Genomic DNA, 15,024 nt, shown 5'->3' on the forward strand with positions numbered 1-15,024 from the left:
TAGTGAGGTTGGCCCAGGATCGGACATTGTTTCGTTCTACTGTGCATAAGGTCGCTATGAGTTGGTGCCGACTCGATGGCACGTAACAACAACAAAGGATTGGAGGAAGACTCATGAACAACCTGTGATATGCAGATTCACCTTGCTTGCTGAAAGCAAAGAGGACTTAAAATACTTGGTAGTGAAGATGAAAGACTTTGCACCTCAATGGAAAGAAAACAAAAATATTAATCACTGGAGCAATAAATTACATCATGATAAATGGAGAAAAGATTGAAGTAACCAAATACTTCATTTTGTTTGGATCCACCATCAACACTTGAGAAAACAATAATCAAAAAATCAAACAATGTATTACATTAGGCAAATCTGCAACACATGACCTCTTTAAAGTGTTTAAGAGCAAAGATGTCAATTGGATGACTAAAGTGCACCTGACTCAAGCCATGGTATTTTCATATGCATGTGAAAGATTGAAATACTGAATAAGTATGGTGAAAGAATACAATGCTGGCGTACACCTTTCCTAATTTTAAACCATTCAGTGTTCTCTTGTTCTGTTTGAACGACTGCCTCTTGGACTATGAACAAGTTCCTAATTAGCACAATTAAATGTTCTGGAATACCAATTCTTTGCAATGTTATCCATAACTTGTCCTGATCCACAAGTCAAAATCCTTTGCAGTCAAGAGAGCTCAGCTTTATAGTATTCTCTGCTTTCCGCTAAAGTTGATCAGATGTCAACAATGATATCTCTCATTCCATATCCTCATCTGAATCTGGCATGTGTCTCTGAAAGTTCCCTGTCATTGCATTGTTGCAGCAGTTTTTGAATTATCTTTAGCAAAATTTTACTTGCATATGATATTAACGATGTTATCCAGTGAGTTCCACATTCTCTTGTGTCACCTGACTTTGGAATGGGCACAGATTTGGATCTCTTCCAATCAGTTGGCCAGGTAGCTGTCTTCCAAATTTCTTGTCATAAATGAGTGAGTGCCTCCAGTGCTGCATCAATTTGTTGAAATATTTCAATTTGTATTCCATCAATTCCCAGAGCGGCAATTGATGGTCTGTTCCACAGTCTGCCCCTGGCCTTGTTTTAGCTGATGATATGAAGATGTTCTACCATCTCTTTCCACAGATGTGGTCAATTTGATTTCTGTGTACTCCAACTGCTGAGGTCCGTGTGTATGATTGTCTTTTATGTTGTTTAAAAAAGGTATTATGAAGAAGTCAATGGTCTTGCAAAATTCATTCTACCATGCCATCTCTAGTATCACCAAGGCCATATTTTTATCACCAAGGCCGTATTTTTCAACTCCTGACCGATCCTCTTTGTTTCCAACCTTTGCATTCCAATCACCAGTAATTATCAGTACACCTTGATTATATATTTGATCAATTTCAGACTGAAGAATTTGGTAGAATCTTCAATTTCATCATTATTGGTTTTAGTGTTGGTGTGTAAATTTGCATAATAGTGGTATTAACTGGTTTTCCTTGTAGGCATATGGGTATCATCCTTTCATAGCATCATACTTAATGGCAAATTTTGCAATGTTCTATTTGTTGATGAATGTGATCCTGTTCCTCTTCGATTTGTCATTTCTGGCTTAGTAAACCATATGTTGTCAGATTCAAAATGGCTAGTACCTATCCGGGCTTACTACTGTCTAGGATATGGGTTTATGTGTTTCATTTCATTTTTAACAACTTCTAATTTTCCTAAATTCCTATTTCGTACATTCCAGGTTTTGATCATTAACAGATGTTTGCAGCTGTTTCTCTTTATTTTGAGTTGTGCCCCATCAAGCAATGAAGGTCCTGAGGGCTTTACTTCATCCATGCCATCAAGGTCAACTCTACTTAGAGGAGGCAGCTCTTCCCCAATAGTATTTAGAGTGCCTTCCAACCTGAGGGGCTCATCTTCGGGCACTATATCTGATGTTATTCATAGTGTTTATTCTTCTGATATTATATCTGATAATTTTCACTCCCATTCATAAGATTTTCAGTAGCTAAATATTAATACTCTGCGTCTCCATCCTTTGTTGTTTTTAAGTGCATAATAACCCTGTATAGGGTTTCCAAGGAGCAGCTGGTGGGTTTGAACTATCAACCTTGTGGTTTAGTGCTATCCTACAGCACAACACTAGGAGACATCCTTCTTCTTAGTCTGTCTTCATCTGGAAGCTCTGCTGAAACCTTTCCACTATGAGTGACCCTACTCATATTTAAAATACCGATGGCATAGCTTTCAGCATCACAGCAACATGCAAGCCCCACTTGGTCAAGATTATTTCGCATGCTACTTTGTCTCCTTTGCCCACCATTCACGTCTTTGTTTTGTCCACTGTGGTGGATCCCCACCCTTTAGTTCGGTGTATCTTCTTCTGTAAGGTCCCTCATGTAGTGTAATAGGCTGTGAGTAGGGCTAAAAATGGAACTGGGTCGTGGGGGCCTTGAATGTGTGGCTGAATTGGGACTTTATCACATAAGCGATGGAGAGCCAGGGAAGGTTCTTGAGTAAGAACAGGACCAATACTTTCTCCTAGCCGGTTAGTCAGCCTGCCCATCTCTCTTCTGTCACTCTTGGGGGACGTTGTAAAAAGTGCCCTGGCCGAGACACAATTCTTGCTAGAGATGCGCTCTTCGCCCCTGGCAATTAAGTCTGGACCAACCACCAAGGCCCGGAGTGAGACGGCTGAGCCTCAGGCTAGTGCCAGCGAGGCGCAGAGAGCTAGAGAGGCGCGCCGGGACGATTGTCACGTGGGCGGTGCGCGAAGGCGGGACTTCCGGGGGCGAGGGCTTTTTTTTTTCCGGTTGTTGCTACCTACCGGCCCCTCCCGGTTGGGCCCTGCGCCCCCCTTGCCCTGCGGCTCCCCGCCGCCGGGCCCCGGTCACCATGAAGAAATTCTTCCAGGAAATCAAGGCCGACATAAAGTTCAAGAGCGCGGGACCGGGTCAGAAGCTCACAGACTCGGGGTGCGTGATGGGGGCGGGACTTTACGTCCTAGGGGGTGGGGAGGGTAGAAGAGGGGGTCTGAGACCTCGGGGCGGCTGGGAGTCACTGAGTTAGACCCCCCTAGGGGGCGGGGCAAAAGAGGGAAGGGAGGGTGGGTGTACGGGGCAAGGAGGGTCCTAAGGGGGCGGGGCCGGAGAGACGAGACTTGAGGGGGCGGGGCGGGCCGTGTCCCTTTTCAGAGTAGGGATGGTTTTGGGGTGTAGATGGTTAGATTGGGGGTGATCCTAGACAAACAAGTACTACATGGCTCGCAAAGAATCGTGTGAAATAGAGGTTTCGGACCCTGGTTCCAGACCACGTTGTTGTCAGTGATGTGGACGAATTCGGGGAGCTGGGAGCGGTGCAGGAAGGTCTGGGAGAGGGGTGGTGGTGGAGGTGGGCTGCTCGTGGGGAGGGGGTCTGTGATGATTGAGTGAGACTGTCAGGGCAGGAGAGACCTGGGAGGAGATTCGAGGGGGAGGTGGGTAAGATGAAGTTTCAGGCTTCTGTGGTTTACCTGGGGGAAAACTTAAGGAAGAGATGGGCTGTCTGCGTGTGAGGACGTGGCGAGGGTGGAGGGATGCTCTGAGGGCTGGTTGGCCCAAGGAAGACCCTTGGGGAGGGGGTGGGATAAGTAAGACCAAGGGGTCTGCTGCAGGGGGCTGTAGAGAGGTGGTGGGGACTGAGTGGGTGGGTCTAACAGTGAGGAGGATGTAGGGGTGAGGAGGGGGCTCAAGAATAATGGAAGTGATTGTGAAGAGGCTGGGGCTGGTTGGGGTGGGAGGAGAGGCCACAAAGACAGGAAATAAGAAGACAAAAGGGGTGGGGGAGAGAGGTCAGGGGGCTCGGTGGGTGAGGACATTGAGTGATGACTGTCACAGGGATTGGGGGCTCTCAGCAAAAGGAGGGGGCCGGTGAGGGCCAGGTCTGTAAGTGAGGGAGCTTGTGTTGTAGTCAAGTCAGTTCTGACTCACAGTGACCCCAGTGTGTAGACTAGGAAGGTGCTCTGTAGGGCTTTCAGGACTGATCTTTTGGAAGCAGATTGCCAGGCCTTTTTTTCTAGGCACTTCTGGGTGGGTTCCAACCTTTTGACTAGTAGTCCTGTGCTTAACCATTTGTGTCACCCAGAGACAAAATTAGGGTGACTGGGGAGAGTAAGGGAGGGCTCTGCTGGGCAAGACAAGAGTTTTTTCATGGATTCCACAAATAGTGGGTGGAGAGGAGGCTGGGGCAGCTGGGACTGTGTGACACAAGGAGAGGGAGGGGCTATGGGGGTGCTTGCTGACTTAGGCTGGGATCCAGGCTGTTGTGACATGTTGGGCAAGTCCAAGACTCAGTGACTCAGGGTGTGTCCAATCGACTGTGGTGGACAGACACGTCCCACTCTCCCAGGGCTTGCTCTCCAGAGACTCAACCACTGTGCATGGCCAGGTCTTGTTCTCCTGGGACTGGCCCCCAGGTGGAAGGACAAGTTCTGACTTCCCAGGGCTCACTAAGGAGTGGACAGCCAGGTCCTCTCTCCCAGATTCACTTACTAGCAGGGCCAGTGGACAGATAAGCCAGTGACTGGATGCTGAAGGGCTGGGTGGTAATCTGGTGGTATGGACAGCTCAGTGCTCCTGGAAGGCTTCTCTGAGAAGGTGACAATGTGAGAGACTGGGCCGTTTGGATGTCAACCCCTCACCATCACCCCTTTCCCCCCGGGGAGCATTCTGGGTATTTAGTGGGAGCAGGTGGGTGTGTTTAGAGAGCAATCTGTAGTCTTGTGTGGATAGAGGGGCAGACAGGGGCGCTGGCTGTCTGGCTCTGAGGGGCCTCACTAGCCAAGGGGGGCACTGCATGTGGTTCTGCTTGGGGGGTGGGGGTGGGGCTTTGTGTAGAGCTTTGTGCAGCACCTGCTCTGGGAGATGCAGTTTTGTTTTTTGTATTTTGGGGTTTTTTTATAAGTGTAAAAATCTTTTCTTGATGTATTACCTTAGTGATCTCATACAACATGTGTCCTTTTGTGATTAACTAATTTTGCTCAGTATAATGTCCTCCAGGTTCATCCATGTTGTTATAAGATGTTTCATACACTCATCTTTATTCCTTTTTTTTTTTTCTTTAGGTTTAGGATTAGCCTTTCTAATTTTTTTTGGGGGGGTGGAATTGAGTGATCGTTTACATGGGAGAACATCAGTTTTACGCTAATTCTATCATATTCCATTTCACTGCAATGATTACAGTCCTCTCCATGCATCATCATTCAACAGTATTTGCTTCTATTTCTTCTGTTTTTTTGTTTTTGTATTTTGGATGTACACCAAAGCACTCAGGAATAGACTATCATTTAAACAACCAGAGGGCACACCCTGCAAGTATGCCCCCTAGCCACCAGCACACATCCCTCTCCCTCCATGAGTCTAGAGTCCTCAGCTGCTCCATCTCTCCACATCATCATCTCAGCCTCCATCTCTGGCTTCACTGCTTCTCTGGATAGGGTCCCACGCTCTGCTCCTGCTCTTCTCCCTTGGTGGTCCCAGGGTCGTCTGTTCCTGGACTGTAAGATCAGCCACTCCCCCTTTTTTGCTAACTTCTACCTTTTGTAAACTTCTACCTTTACAGTTGTGACCATTGCAATTAGTCACGATAACAGTTACTCACTAGTGAATCATAAGAGTCTTATCCCCGTCTCCTTTCACCAGACCCATCTAGACAGGATGAAAACCACTCAGTGGGGATTCTGCCTTCCCCCACACACTGTGAAACTAAACTCCCTCTTGAAAACTTGTAAGCCAGTCACTTCATGCCTTTATAATTATCCCACCCCCCTCCATTTTAGGTAGCCAATATCTAAGTTGCCCATCCCTATCAGCCCTGTGTACAGGGGATGGGGAAGATACAGTTTTTATAGATAGATCTAGAAAGCACATTTGGGTGGATCTCCATGACGTACCTTAGACCTTCAGACCCTAGTGGTGCTATGGGGAGGACAGGAGAGACAGGAAGGCCAAGGTGATGAGAATGGGGCAAAGTGGGCGGTCCTGACAAGGTAGCACTGGCTTTCGGAACAACTGAGTGAGGAGCACAGAAGAGTGAGAGGCAGATGGGCCCAGCCAGACCTGGGGAGGGCTCTCTGCCGGGACCACACAGGCCAGTTGTGTCATGGTTCTTGCCTGGTAGACCAGGAAGCCAGTCCTACAAACCCAGAAACAAACCCATTGCCATTAAGTTGGTGCCAATTCCTGGCGATCCATGTGTTACAGCGCAGAACTGCCCCACAGGGCTTTTCCAGCTGTCCTCTTCCATCCAGAGCCAGGAACTCTGGTGGTGCTCTAGGTTACGCGCATGCACCAACGGTCTCGCCAACTGCACTCTACTCAGCTGCGTTCACTAATTTGTTGCAGTGGCCACACAGAACTCAGACACCAGTCTCACACTTAAGGGTTTATTAGGGAATTTGTTGTGGTTCAGTGCCATGGTGTCAGTTCTGACTCGTTGTTGTTAGGTGCCATCAAGTTGGTACCGACTCATAGCAACCCTGTGCGCAACAGAATGAAACACTGCCCGATCCTGGGTGAACCTCACAATCGTTGCTACATTTGAGCCCATTGATGCTGCCACTGTGCCAATCCACCTCGCTGGGGGTCTTGCTTGCTCTTTTTCTCCAACCCTCCACTTTATCAAACAGAGTATCCTTCTCCAGTGACTGGTCCTTCCTGACAATATGTCTGAAGTATGAGAGACAAAGTCTGGCCATCGTGGCCGCTAAGGAGCACTCTGGCTGCACTTCTTCCAACACAGATCTGTTGGTTCTATGGGCAGCCCATGGTACTTTCAATATTCTCCTCCAACACCATAACTCAAAAGCATCAATTCTTCTACAGTCTTCCTTATTTACTGTCCAGCTTTTGCATGCATATGAGGTTACTGAAAATACCATGGCTTGGGTCAGGTGCACCTTAGTCCTCAAGCTGACATCTGCTCTTTGACACTTTAATAGGTCTTGTGCAGCAGATTTGCCCAATGCAATACGTTATTTGATTTCTTGACTGCTGCTTCCATGGGTGTTGATGGTGATCCAAGCAAAATGAAGTCATTGACAACTTCAATCCTTTTTCAGTTTATATGGATGTTATTTATTGGTCCAGTGGTGAGGATTTTTGTTTTCTTTACACTGAGATGCAACCCATACCGAAGACTGTGCTCTTTGATCTTCATCAATAAGTATTTTAAGTCCTCTTCACTTTCAGCAAGCCAGGTTGTATCATCTGCATATCGCAGGTTTTTAATGAGCCTTCCTCCAATCCTGTTGCCATGTTTTTCTTCATAGAATCTAGTTTCTCTGATTATTTGTTCAGCGTATAGACTGAATGAGTATGCTGAAAGAATACAACCCTGGTGCACATCTTTCCTAACTTTAAACGATTCCGTGTTCCCTTGTTCTGTTCAAACAACTGCCTCTTGATCTCTGTATAGATTCCTCATGAGCACAATTCAGTGTTCTGGAATACTCATATTTTGCAATGTTGTCCGTAGTTTGTCATTACCCACACAATAGAAAGTCTTTACATAGTCAATAAAGCACAGGGAAACATCGTTCTGTTATTCTCTGCTTTCAGCCAAGATTCTTCATTGTTCTTTTGACTCATAGTAACCCTGCATAGGGTTTCCAAGGAGCGGCTGGTGAGTTTGAACTGCCAACCTTGCAATTCAGAGGACCTTGCAGTCCAGTGCTTATCCTGTGCCACACCAGGAAGTCAGGCAGGTTACAGTTCAGGCTCAGAAATGCTCGGGGCACAGGTCTCTCCTCTCTCTGTCTGGGCAATGGTACAAAGCAGTTTTAGGGCTGCTTATAAAGACCCTCAGCTCTAGCTCCACGGCTCAGCAAACCTATTTTCCCCAATTAAGTGCCAGTAGGCACCTCACTGGGTTCAAAGTCACTTGACTTGCTCCGTGGTTTGGGAAGCCTATTGCTCTGTTGTAATCTGGCTCCTGGTTCTGCTTCTCCTCTGCCATTCTTCCGGTGTGACACCTTGTGTCCCTGATTGAGGAGGTTTTGGGTCCAGAGGACATGCTCTACTCCTGGCTTCTCCTCTTTGATGGTAATGAGATCCCCCCTCCCGCTTCTGAGATGGCTGGTTTTATTCACAGTAGCACTGAACTCCGCTAACGATCCAGTCAGCTTCAGAAACCCTGTACAGGGTCACTCTGAGTCAATGGCACTGAACAGCATCCACTCACAACTGAAGCCTATCATCCTATCAGCATCTTCTCCCACCTTCTCACCCAGACCCAGCAAGGCAAGAAAACAAAACAAATGAGGTTGGTGGGAGTTACAAAGACTTTGGGTGGTGGTGGTGCGCCATCAAGTCGGTTCTAACTCGTAGTGACCTTGTGCAGGGTTTCCAAGGCTGTAAATCTTTATGGGAACAGAAAGCCTCATCTTTCTCTCAAGGAGTGGCTGGTGAATTTGAACTGCTGACCTTGTGGTTAGCAGCCCAATACGTAACTCACTATCTTACCAAAGCTCCTTAGAGACTATGGGTAGAAGAGTCATAGGAAGTAATTCACTGCACTGCAGTTGGTAACCGAAAGGTTGATAGTTCGAATCTACCAGTGACATCATGGGAGAAAGATGAGGTGGTCTGGTTTGCAGTCTCGGAGACCCTGAGGGGCAGTTCTCCTCTACCCAGTAGGGTCTCTTATGAGTCAGGATTGACTCAATGGCAGCGGGTTTGGAATCTTTACTGAAGCAGATCACCAGACCTTTCTTCTGCAGTGCCACTGAGTGGGTTCAAACCCCCAAGCGTTAGTTTAGTTGCTGAGAGTGGAACTGTGAAAGGGTTATTGTTGCCTGTTGCTGAGACATCCCAGAGCCAAGAGCAAAGCATTTATTACATATTGATAGGAGTATACGGAATCATTGGAATCTTCCCGATCTGCCTCCCCGATTGCAGGGCAGGCTGGGGCTTTAAGGGGGGAAGAAAATCAGGATCCCAACACTTGTGGTCAAGCATTATTGTATTGTTTTTCTGTTCCAGTAGTTAGGGTGGTTGAGTCTCCCCACAGTTACTACTCAGAAGTTCTTGTTTGCCAGTTTTGTGTTTGTTCCTGGGAGGAGAGCTGCTCTGCCTTGTTTGGAATAGTAAAACAAAAAGTTCCGCTTTGGAGATTGAAAAGGAGCGATTGATTATGGAATATGGCTGGGGGGGCGGCTATTAAATTAACTCTAAGATGACTGGTCGAGGAGCTCTGGTAGCATAGTGGTTACGAATTGGGCTGTGAACCGCAAGGTCAGCAGTTCGAAACTACCAGCGGTTCCGCGGGAGAAAGATGAGGCGTTCTGCTCCCGTAAAGATTTACAGCCTCGGAAACCCTGTGTAGGGTCGCTATGAGTCGGAACCGACTCCACGGCACTTAACAACAACAACAACAACAAGATGGCTGGTCAGGTTTTGTTTACTTGAGGCTAAGTGAAATCCTTTTCAACACCCTCATTTGTCGGTGCCCCCATTTCAGTTACGAACCTTTGGCACCACAAAGCCATCCTTCAGATGGGGATAATGACTGTCCTCCTTGTACCAGGATACAGGTGAAATTAACAAGGTCATTGTAACTGACATGGAGCCAGACTTGACATAAGGCTGCCAGTCAGGGTGGTTCTGTCAGTGACTGACCCCTCGGGCCTGCCACCAGTGTGCCGTGACCAGGGCATTTTGCCTGAACATCAGGAATGTCTTGTCTGTGAGAAGGGGGTCTCAGAGACTCATAGTGAGGTGGAAAGCAGCTGAGTCCCAGCATGAAGCAGGCGCAGTGTCTGACACACTGTAACGGGTGGGTTCTGACTTCCAGCGACCCTTTGGGGCAGAGGGGAACTGCTCCCTTAGGGCTTTCAGTCTTTATAGCCTTGTCTTTTTCCCATGGAGCAGTGGGTGAAATGCTTCATCTAGGGCTCCTTCTGACACATAGGGTGAGAGGAGGAGAGCAAACGTTAGGGTGCTTCTACACTTAACAGCCCTGTGGGATGCTGTTACCCCCACTGTACAGCTGGGGGCATTGAGGTCCAGGCTGGGTGCAGGACTTACCCCAGGGGCCCCAGCTTCACCTACAGTAGAATTCTCTCTTGGCCTTGGGGTGGGGGGAGGCTGGAGGAAATGTCTTGGAAAGAGAGATGGGTGGTGGAAGGCTGACTAGAAGTTTCCATGGATGCCACGCATTCTGCCATGCTGATCACCTCCAGACGACACTCCCTCATGTCTCTCCATCTGGCCTCAGGGAGAGGGCCCCCAGAGACAAGGCCAGCCAGCCGGCCCTCAAGCAGCCCCGCCCAGGCCCCACCAATGAGGCACAGATGGCAGCCGCTGCGGCCCTGGCCCGGCTGGAGCAGAAGCAGCCCCGAGGCCGGGGCCCCAGTTCGCAGGACTCCATTCGGAACCAGGGTGAGCGTCTCAGTGGGCGCAGCTCTGCAACATGTTGGCCTGACCTGTGACTTTGGGGGATGGTGAGAGTGTCCAGAGGGGCCTGTACCAGGGATGGGTGAGGCTAGGGTCTGCTATAGTAGTAGACCTGGGTGGAGGGGAGCACCCTTGAAGAAGGGAGACAGAAACTGAGACTTGAGGGGAAGAGCACCTGGTAGCTAGAGGTGAGGGAGGGTGGCACTGGCCGAGGGACTCTCAGGAGGGTCAAGGTCCAGGGAGGGGCATGCCAAGCATGTGGCTGGGTCTCTGGGTGGGGCAGGGAACTCCCACACCATCCCATCTTCATCCTACTTCTCCCTCCAGTGAGAAAGGAACTTCAAGCAGAAACACCTGCCAGCGGGAGCCCAGAGTCCCCAGAGACCAACATGGTAAAGCTTGGAGGGATGGGAGGGGAGGGGAGGGGGCCAGGAGGGGCCTGCCTGGGACTAGTTGACCGTTTCCTCCTTCCCAGCCAAGAACTAGGGAAGACCCAGGAGAGACGTCACAGTCACCTCAGGGCCCTGGGAGCGGGAAGGTGGGCTGGGGGAACTGTGGCTAGAACAAATGGAACACTGACCAGTCACCTGGGCCCAGTGCTGCCTGAGTGCTCAGGCCTGTGGGTGCCTTCACTTCTCAGAAGAGGGAACTGAGCTTTAGAGAGGTGCAGCCAGCCCTAATGGGCAGGGCCAGGGCTGGAGCTGGACCCTCACCCCTGCCCTCTGCTCCTACTTTCCTCCGGAGGAAAAGGGTTCCACTCAGCTTGGCCAGGGGAGACTCACTGCATGTTAGGAAGGGGCCCTAGAGAGACAGGGGGTTCCCACTGAGGAGCCACAGGAGGCGGGACTGCCAGTGTTGGGTGCACACTTGCTTCACGGTGCTCTATGTGCCTGACCTCTCTGAATCCAGAGGTTGTCCTGCATGGATGTTTCACAGGCCGGTGAACAGACTGGGATCCGGACTTAGGTGGTTGCCCGAGCTGTGGTGCAGACTAGGACCAGGGAGGTTGGCTCTGAGGCCTCACCCCCAGACGCTTTCACTCCCAGGTCCCTGAGCCCAGAGAGGAAGGCTCAGCTCACCTGGCAGTGCCTGGAGTGTACTTTACCTGCCCGCTCACAGGGGCCACCCTGAGGAAGGACGAGCGGGACGCTCACATCAAGGAGGCCATTCTTTCGGTGAGTGGAGCCCCAGGTTCCCCCAAACCCACACCTTCTGTTTCATCCTCTTAAAGAGCTCATGCGTATTTGTGGTAGAGAGTTGGAGAAGTGCAAAAGTGTGGATGGGGAAAAGCCGCTACCCACTGCTTTCTCAGCTTCCCCTCCCCCGCAGGAGTTCTGGTAGTCCCTGACTTACGGCGGGGTTCTTGTCCATCTGAAGACAGTTCTGATATAAATCAGATCCCTTCCTGATTGTTTCTGTTAGCTTTCATTATTGTTGCCTATGATTATTAATAACTGTATAAATCTGGCAGTGTTTTGAACTGTACATCATAAAGTTGAACATCTAAGAATGATAGCATCAACAAAGTCTACACTGTAAGTTAGTACTAGTGATAATAGGTTAAAAAATGAACGAGGATGATCCTAAGTCAGGGACTACCTATCTATACAAACTCTTGATATACTTTAGGGAAGTTGAAAGGCTCATGGGAGAAATGCCATTATTTTATTCATTCCATTTTCTATTAACCGTTTGAAAGCCCCCTTGTATCTCTCCCTCAATTTAATTTTATGTAAAATATTATCTAGAGGTGTTAGTTCAAAAACAACTTCCACGTTTTTGTTTTTGTTTTTCTCAATCAGGAAATAATGCTAAATTTAAAGTGCAGTACAAAGAACATCAAATGCCTTTCATCTGGAGTAGGAGTGTCTGATTGCTGCTGTAAGACATGACCATGAACATGGTGGCTTTAAGCACTAAGATTACCTTACACTTCTGGGGGTCAGAAATACACAATGGGGTCCAATATCAGCCTGTGGCAGGCTTGCAAGCTCCAGGGGTGAACACGCTGTGGGCAGGGCTGCATTCCTCCTGGAGGTTCAGAGAGAGAACCCGTTTCTTGGCCTTCTGCAGCTTGTGTTTCCTGCACCCCTTGGCTTGTGGCCCCGTGTTCCATCTTCAGAGCCTTGCCAACCGAGACCTGAAGCCTCACACTGCCATTTCTCTGGGTCTCTCTTCTGCCTCCCACTCCTTCTTTTATGGAGGCTGGATTCAGTGAAATTTGCAGGGGAAATCCACTATCTGTTTTTAGACTTTTATTGTGAATTGAGTGAAGGTTTACAGATAAGCTGATCAGTTTTACTTTCAAGAATTCATACACTTTGTTTCATCTCAATGATTACAGTCCCCACTGTGTAGCAGCAGTTACCCCTCTTCCGCCCTATGGCTTCTGTTTCCATTCCACCCTCCTTTTGGTCCCTTCTCAGCTTCTTTAGGTGAACATTGCCCTTTTGATCCTGAATGCTTGACTGTTCCATGGTGAGCATACTTTACTACTGTTCTTGTTTCTCCATTATCCTTTAATTTCACTTTCCTATGATCAGAAAGGGGACACTGAATGACTTAAAGTCAGGAAAGGTATGCGCCAGGATTGTGTTCTTTCACCATACTTATTCAACTTGTATGCTGTGCAATTAATACGAGAAGCTGGATTATATGAAGAAAACTGTGGTATCAGGATTGGAGGAAGACTCATTAACAACCTGTGATATGCAGATGATACAACCTTGCTTGCTGAAAGTGAAGAGGACTTAAAACATTTATTGATGAAGATCAAAGAGCACAGCATTTGGTATTGGTTGCACTTCAATGTAAAGAAAACAAAAATCCTCCCCACTGGATCAATAAGTAACATCCAGATAAATGGAGAAAAGATTGAAATTATCGAAGACTTCACTTTGCTCAGACCAACCATCAATACTCATGGAAGCAGCAATCAAGAAATCAAATGACTTGTTGCATTAAGCAAATCTGCTGCACAAGATCTCTTTAAAGTGTTGAAGAGCAAAGATGACAGTTTGAGGACTAAGGTGCACCTGACCCAAGCCAGGGTATTTTCAATATCTTCATACACAAGTGAAAGTTGGACAATGAATAAGGAAGACCATAGAAGAATTGATGCATTTGAGTTATGGTGTTGGAGGAGAATATTAAAGGTACCATGGACTGCCAAAAGAATAATCCAGTCTACATTGGAAGAACTATGACCAGAATGTTCCCTGGAAGACTTCATCTCTCTTAAGTAGGGTTGCTATGAGTCAGTATTGACTCAACGGCACCTAATAACAACAATGAAGCCCCCTCGTATAGAGGAGTACTGGTGTGGCGCAATGGTTAAAGCTCTCAGCTATCAAATGAAAGTTCAGTTTGAATCCTCAGGAGAGAGATGGGTCAGTCGGCTTCTGTAAAGACGACACCTTGTAAGATCACTGTGAGTTGGAACTGACTTGAAAGCCCTGGATTTTATGGTTTGGCGAGGGCTAATCCAGGGCCATGTGTGTTAGGGCCATGGAAGATAACGTGTCTACAGGTTCCAGGGGTTAGGGCAGGACATTTTTCTGGGGTGGCAGTGATAAGAACTGCTGACCACACCCAGGTCCCCAGCTTTAACATTTTTGCCACCTTGCTTTACCGTCACTTCACATGTTCTCTCCTGGACCCTGGGAAGGAAGGTCCACGCTCTCTCGAGCTGTCACACTGTATGCTGTCAGGTGATAGTACCAGCTCCCCAGGGCTCGGGCTTGTCTGGCTCCAGGGACCACATGTGTTAGTGGTTTCCAGTCTCAGCTGTGAGAACAGCTCGGTGGTCAGAAGCCAGTCTGGGCGTCACTGGGCACCGGAGGCTCATGTGAGGTGGTGAGGCTCATGGGATAAAGGATCCGTACAGTTGGGATTCAGATACTTGTAATGCAGTGGCTCTGTAGGATAACCACTGGACTCAATCAAACCACAGGGCCAACGGTTTGATCCTACCAGCTGCTCCTCAGGAGAAAGATGAGGCTTTCTGCTCCTGTAAAGATTTACAGCCTCGGAAACCCTATACAGAGTTACTGTGTGTCAGAACCGACTTGATGGCACTTAACAGTAAGAACCACCACCCATTGTCTTAGTTCTCTAGTGTTAGGACAGAAATACCACAAGGGGGCGCTTTAGTAAACTTCCCCCGCCGCCCCCCAGTTTGTTGTTGTTGTTGTTGTTAGCTGCTGTCCAGTGATTCTGACTCAGCAACCCTGTGCACAACAGAACAAAACACTGGCTGGCCCCATGCCTCTTGTTAAATTTGAGCCCATTGCTACTGCCCTGTGTCAGTCCATCTCTGACCCTCCACTTGACCAAGCATGATGTCCATCTCCAGGGACTGGTCCCTCCTGAGAATTTGTCCAAAGTATGAGACAAGTCTCACCATCCTGGCTTCTAAACATTCTAGCTGTATTTTTTCTAAGATTTTTTATTCTCTGACAGTCCATGGTACTTTTCATATTCTCTAACACCATAGGATTAGGAGAGAACATCTTGACTGTATCTTGATTATATCTTATATGTATCTTGATTATATCAGGATTGTATCAAGATTGACATAGA

The 15,024-nt window shown here is 48.0% G+C and overlaps 1 protein-coding gene across 1 annotated transcript in view; it reads left to right on the forward strand.

The window, feature by feature from the left end:
* Positions 1-2,908: 2,908 nt before the first annotated feature.
* UBXN6 (UBX domain protein 6) overlaps positions 2,909-15,024 on the forward strand; it is a 22,798-nt gene continuing 10,682 nt past the window's right edge. Inside the window, exons 1-4 of the mRNA XM_006868925.1 lie at positions 2,909-2,988; positions 10,265-10,428; positions 10,771-10,835; positions 11,490-11,618. Of these exons, the coding sequence (XP_006868987.1) occupies positions 2,909-2,988; positions 10,265-10,428; positions 10,771-10,835; positions 11,490-11,618 (438 nt within the window). The remainder of the gene's footprint in view (positions 2,989-10,264; positions 10,429-10,770; positions 10,836-11,489; positions 11,619-15,024) is intronic.

Source organism: Chrysochloris asiatica, unplaced genomic scaffold (genome assembly GCF_000296735.1).
Source record: "Chrysochloris asiatica unplaced genomic scaffold, ChrAsi1.0 scaffold00125, whole genome shotgun sequence".
Taxonomy (NCBI): Eukaryota; Metazoa; Chordata; class Mammalia; order Afrosoricida; family Chrysochloridae; genus Chrysochloris; species Chrysochloris asiatica.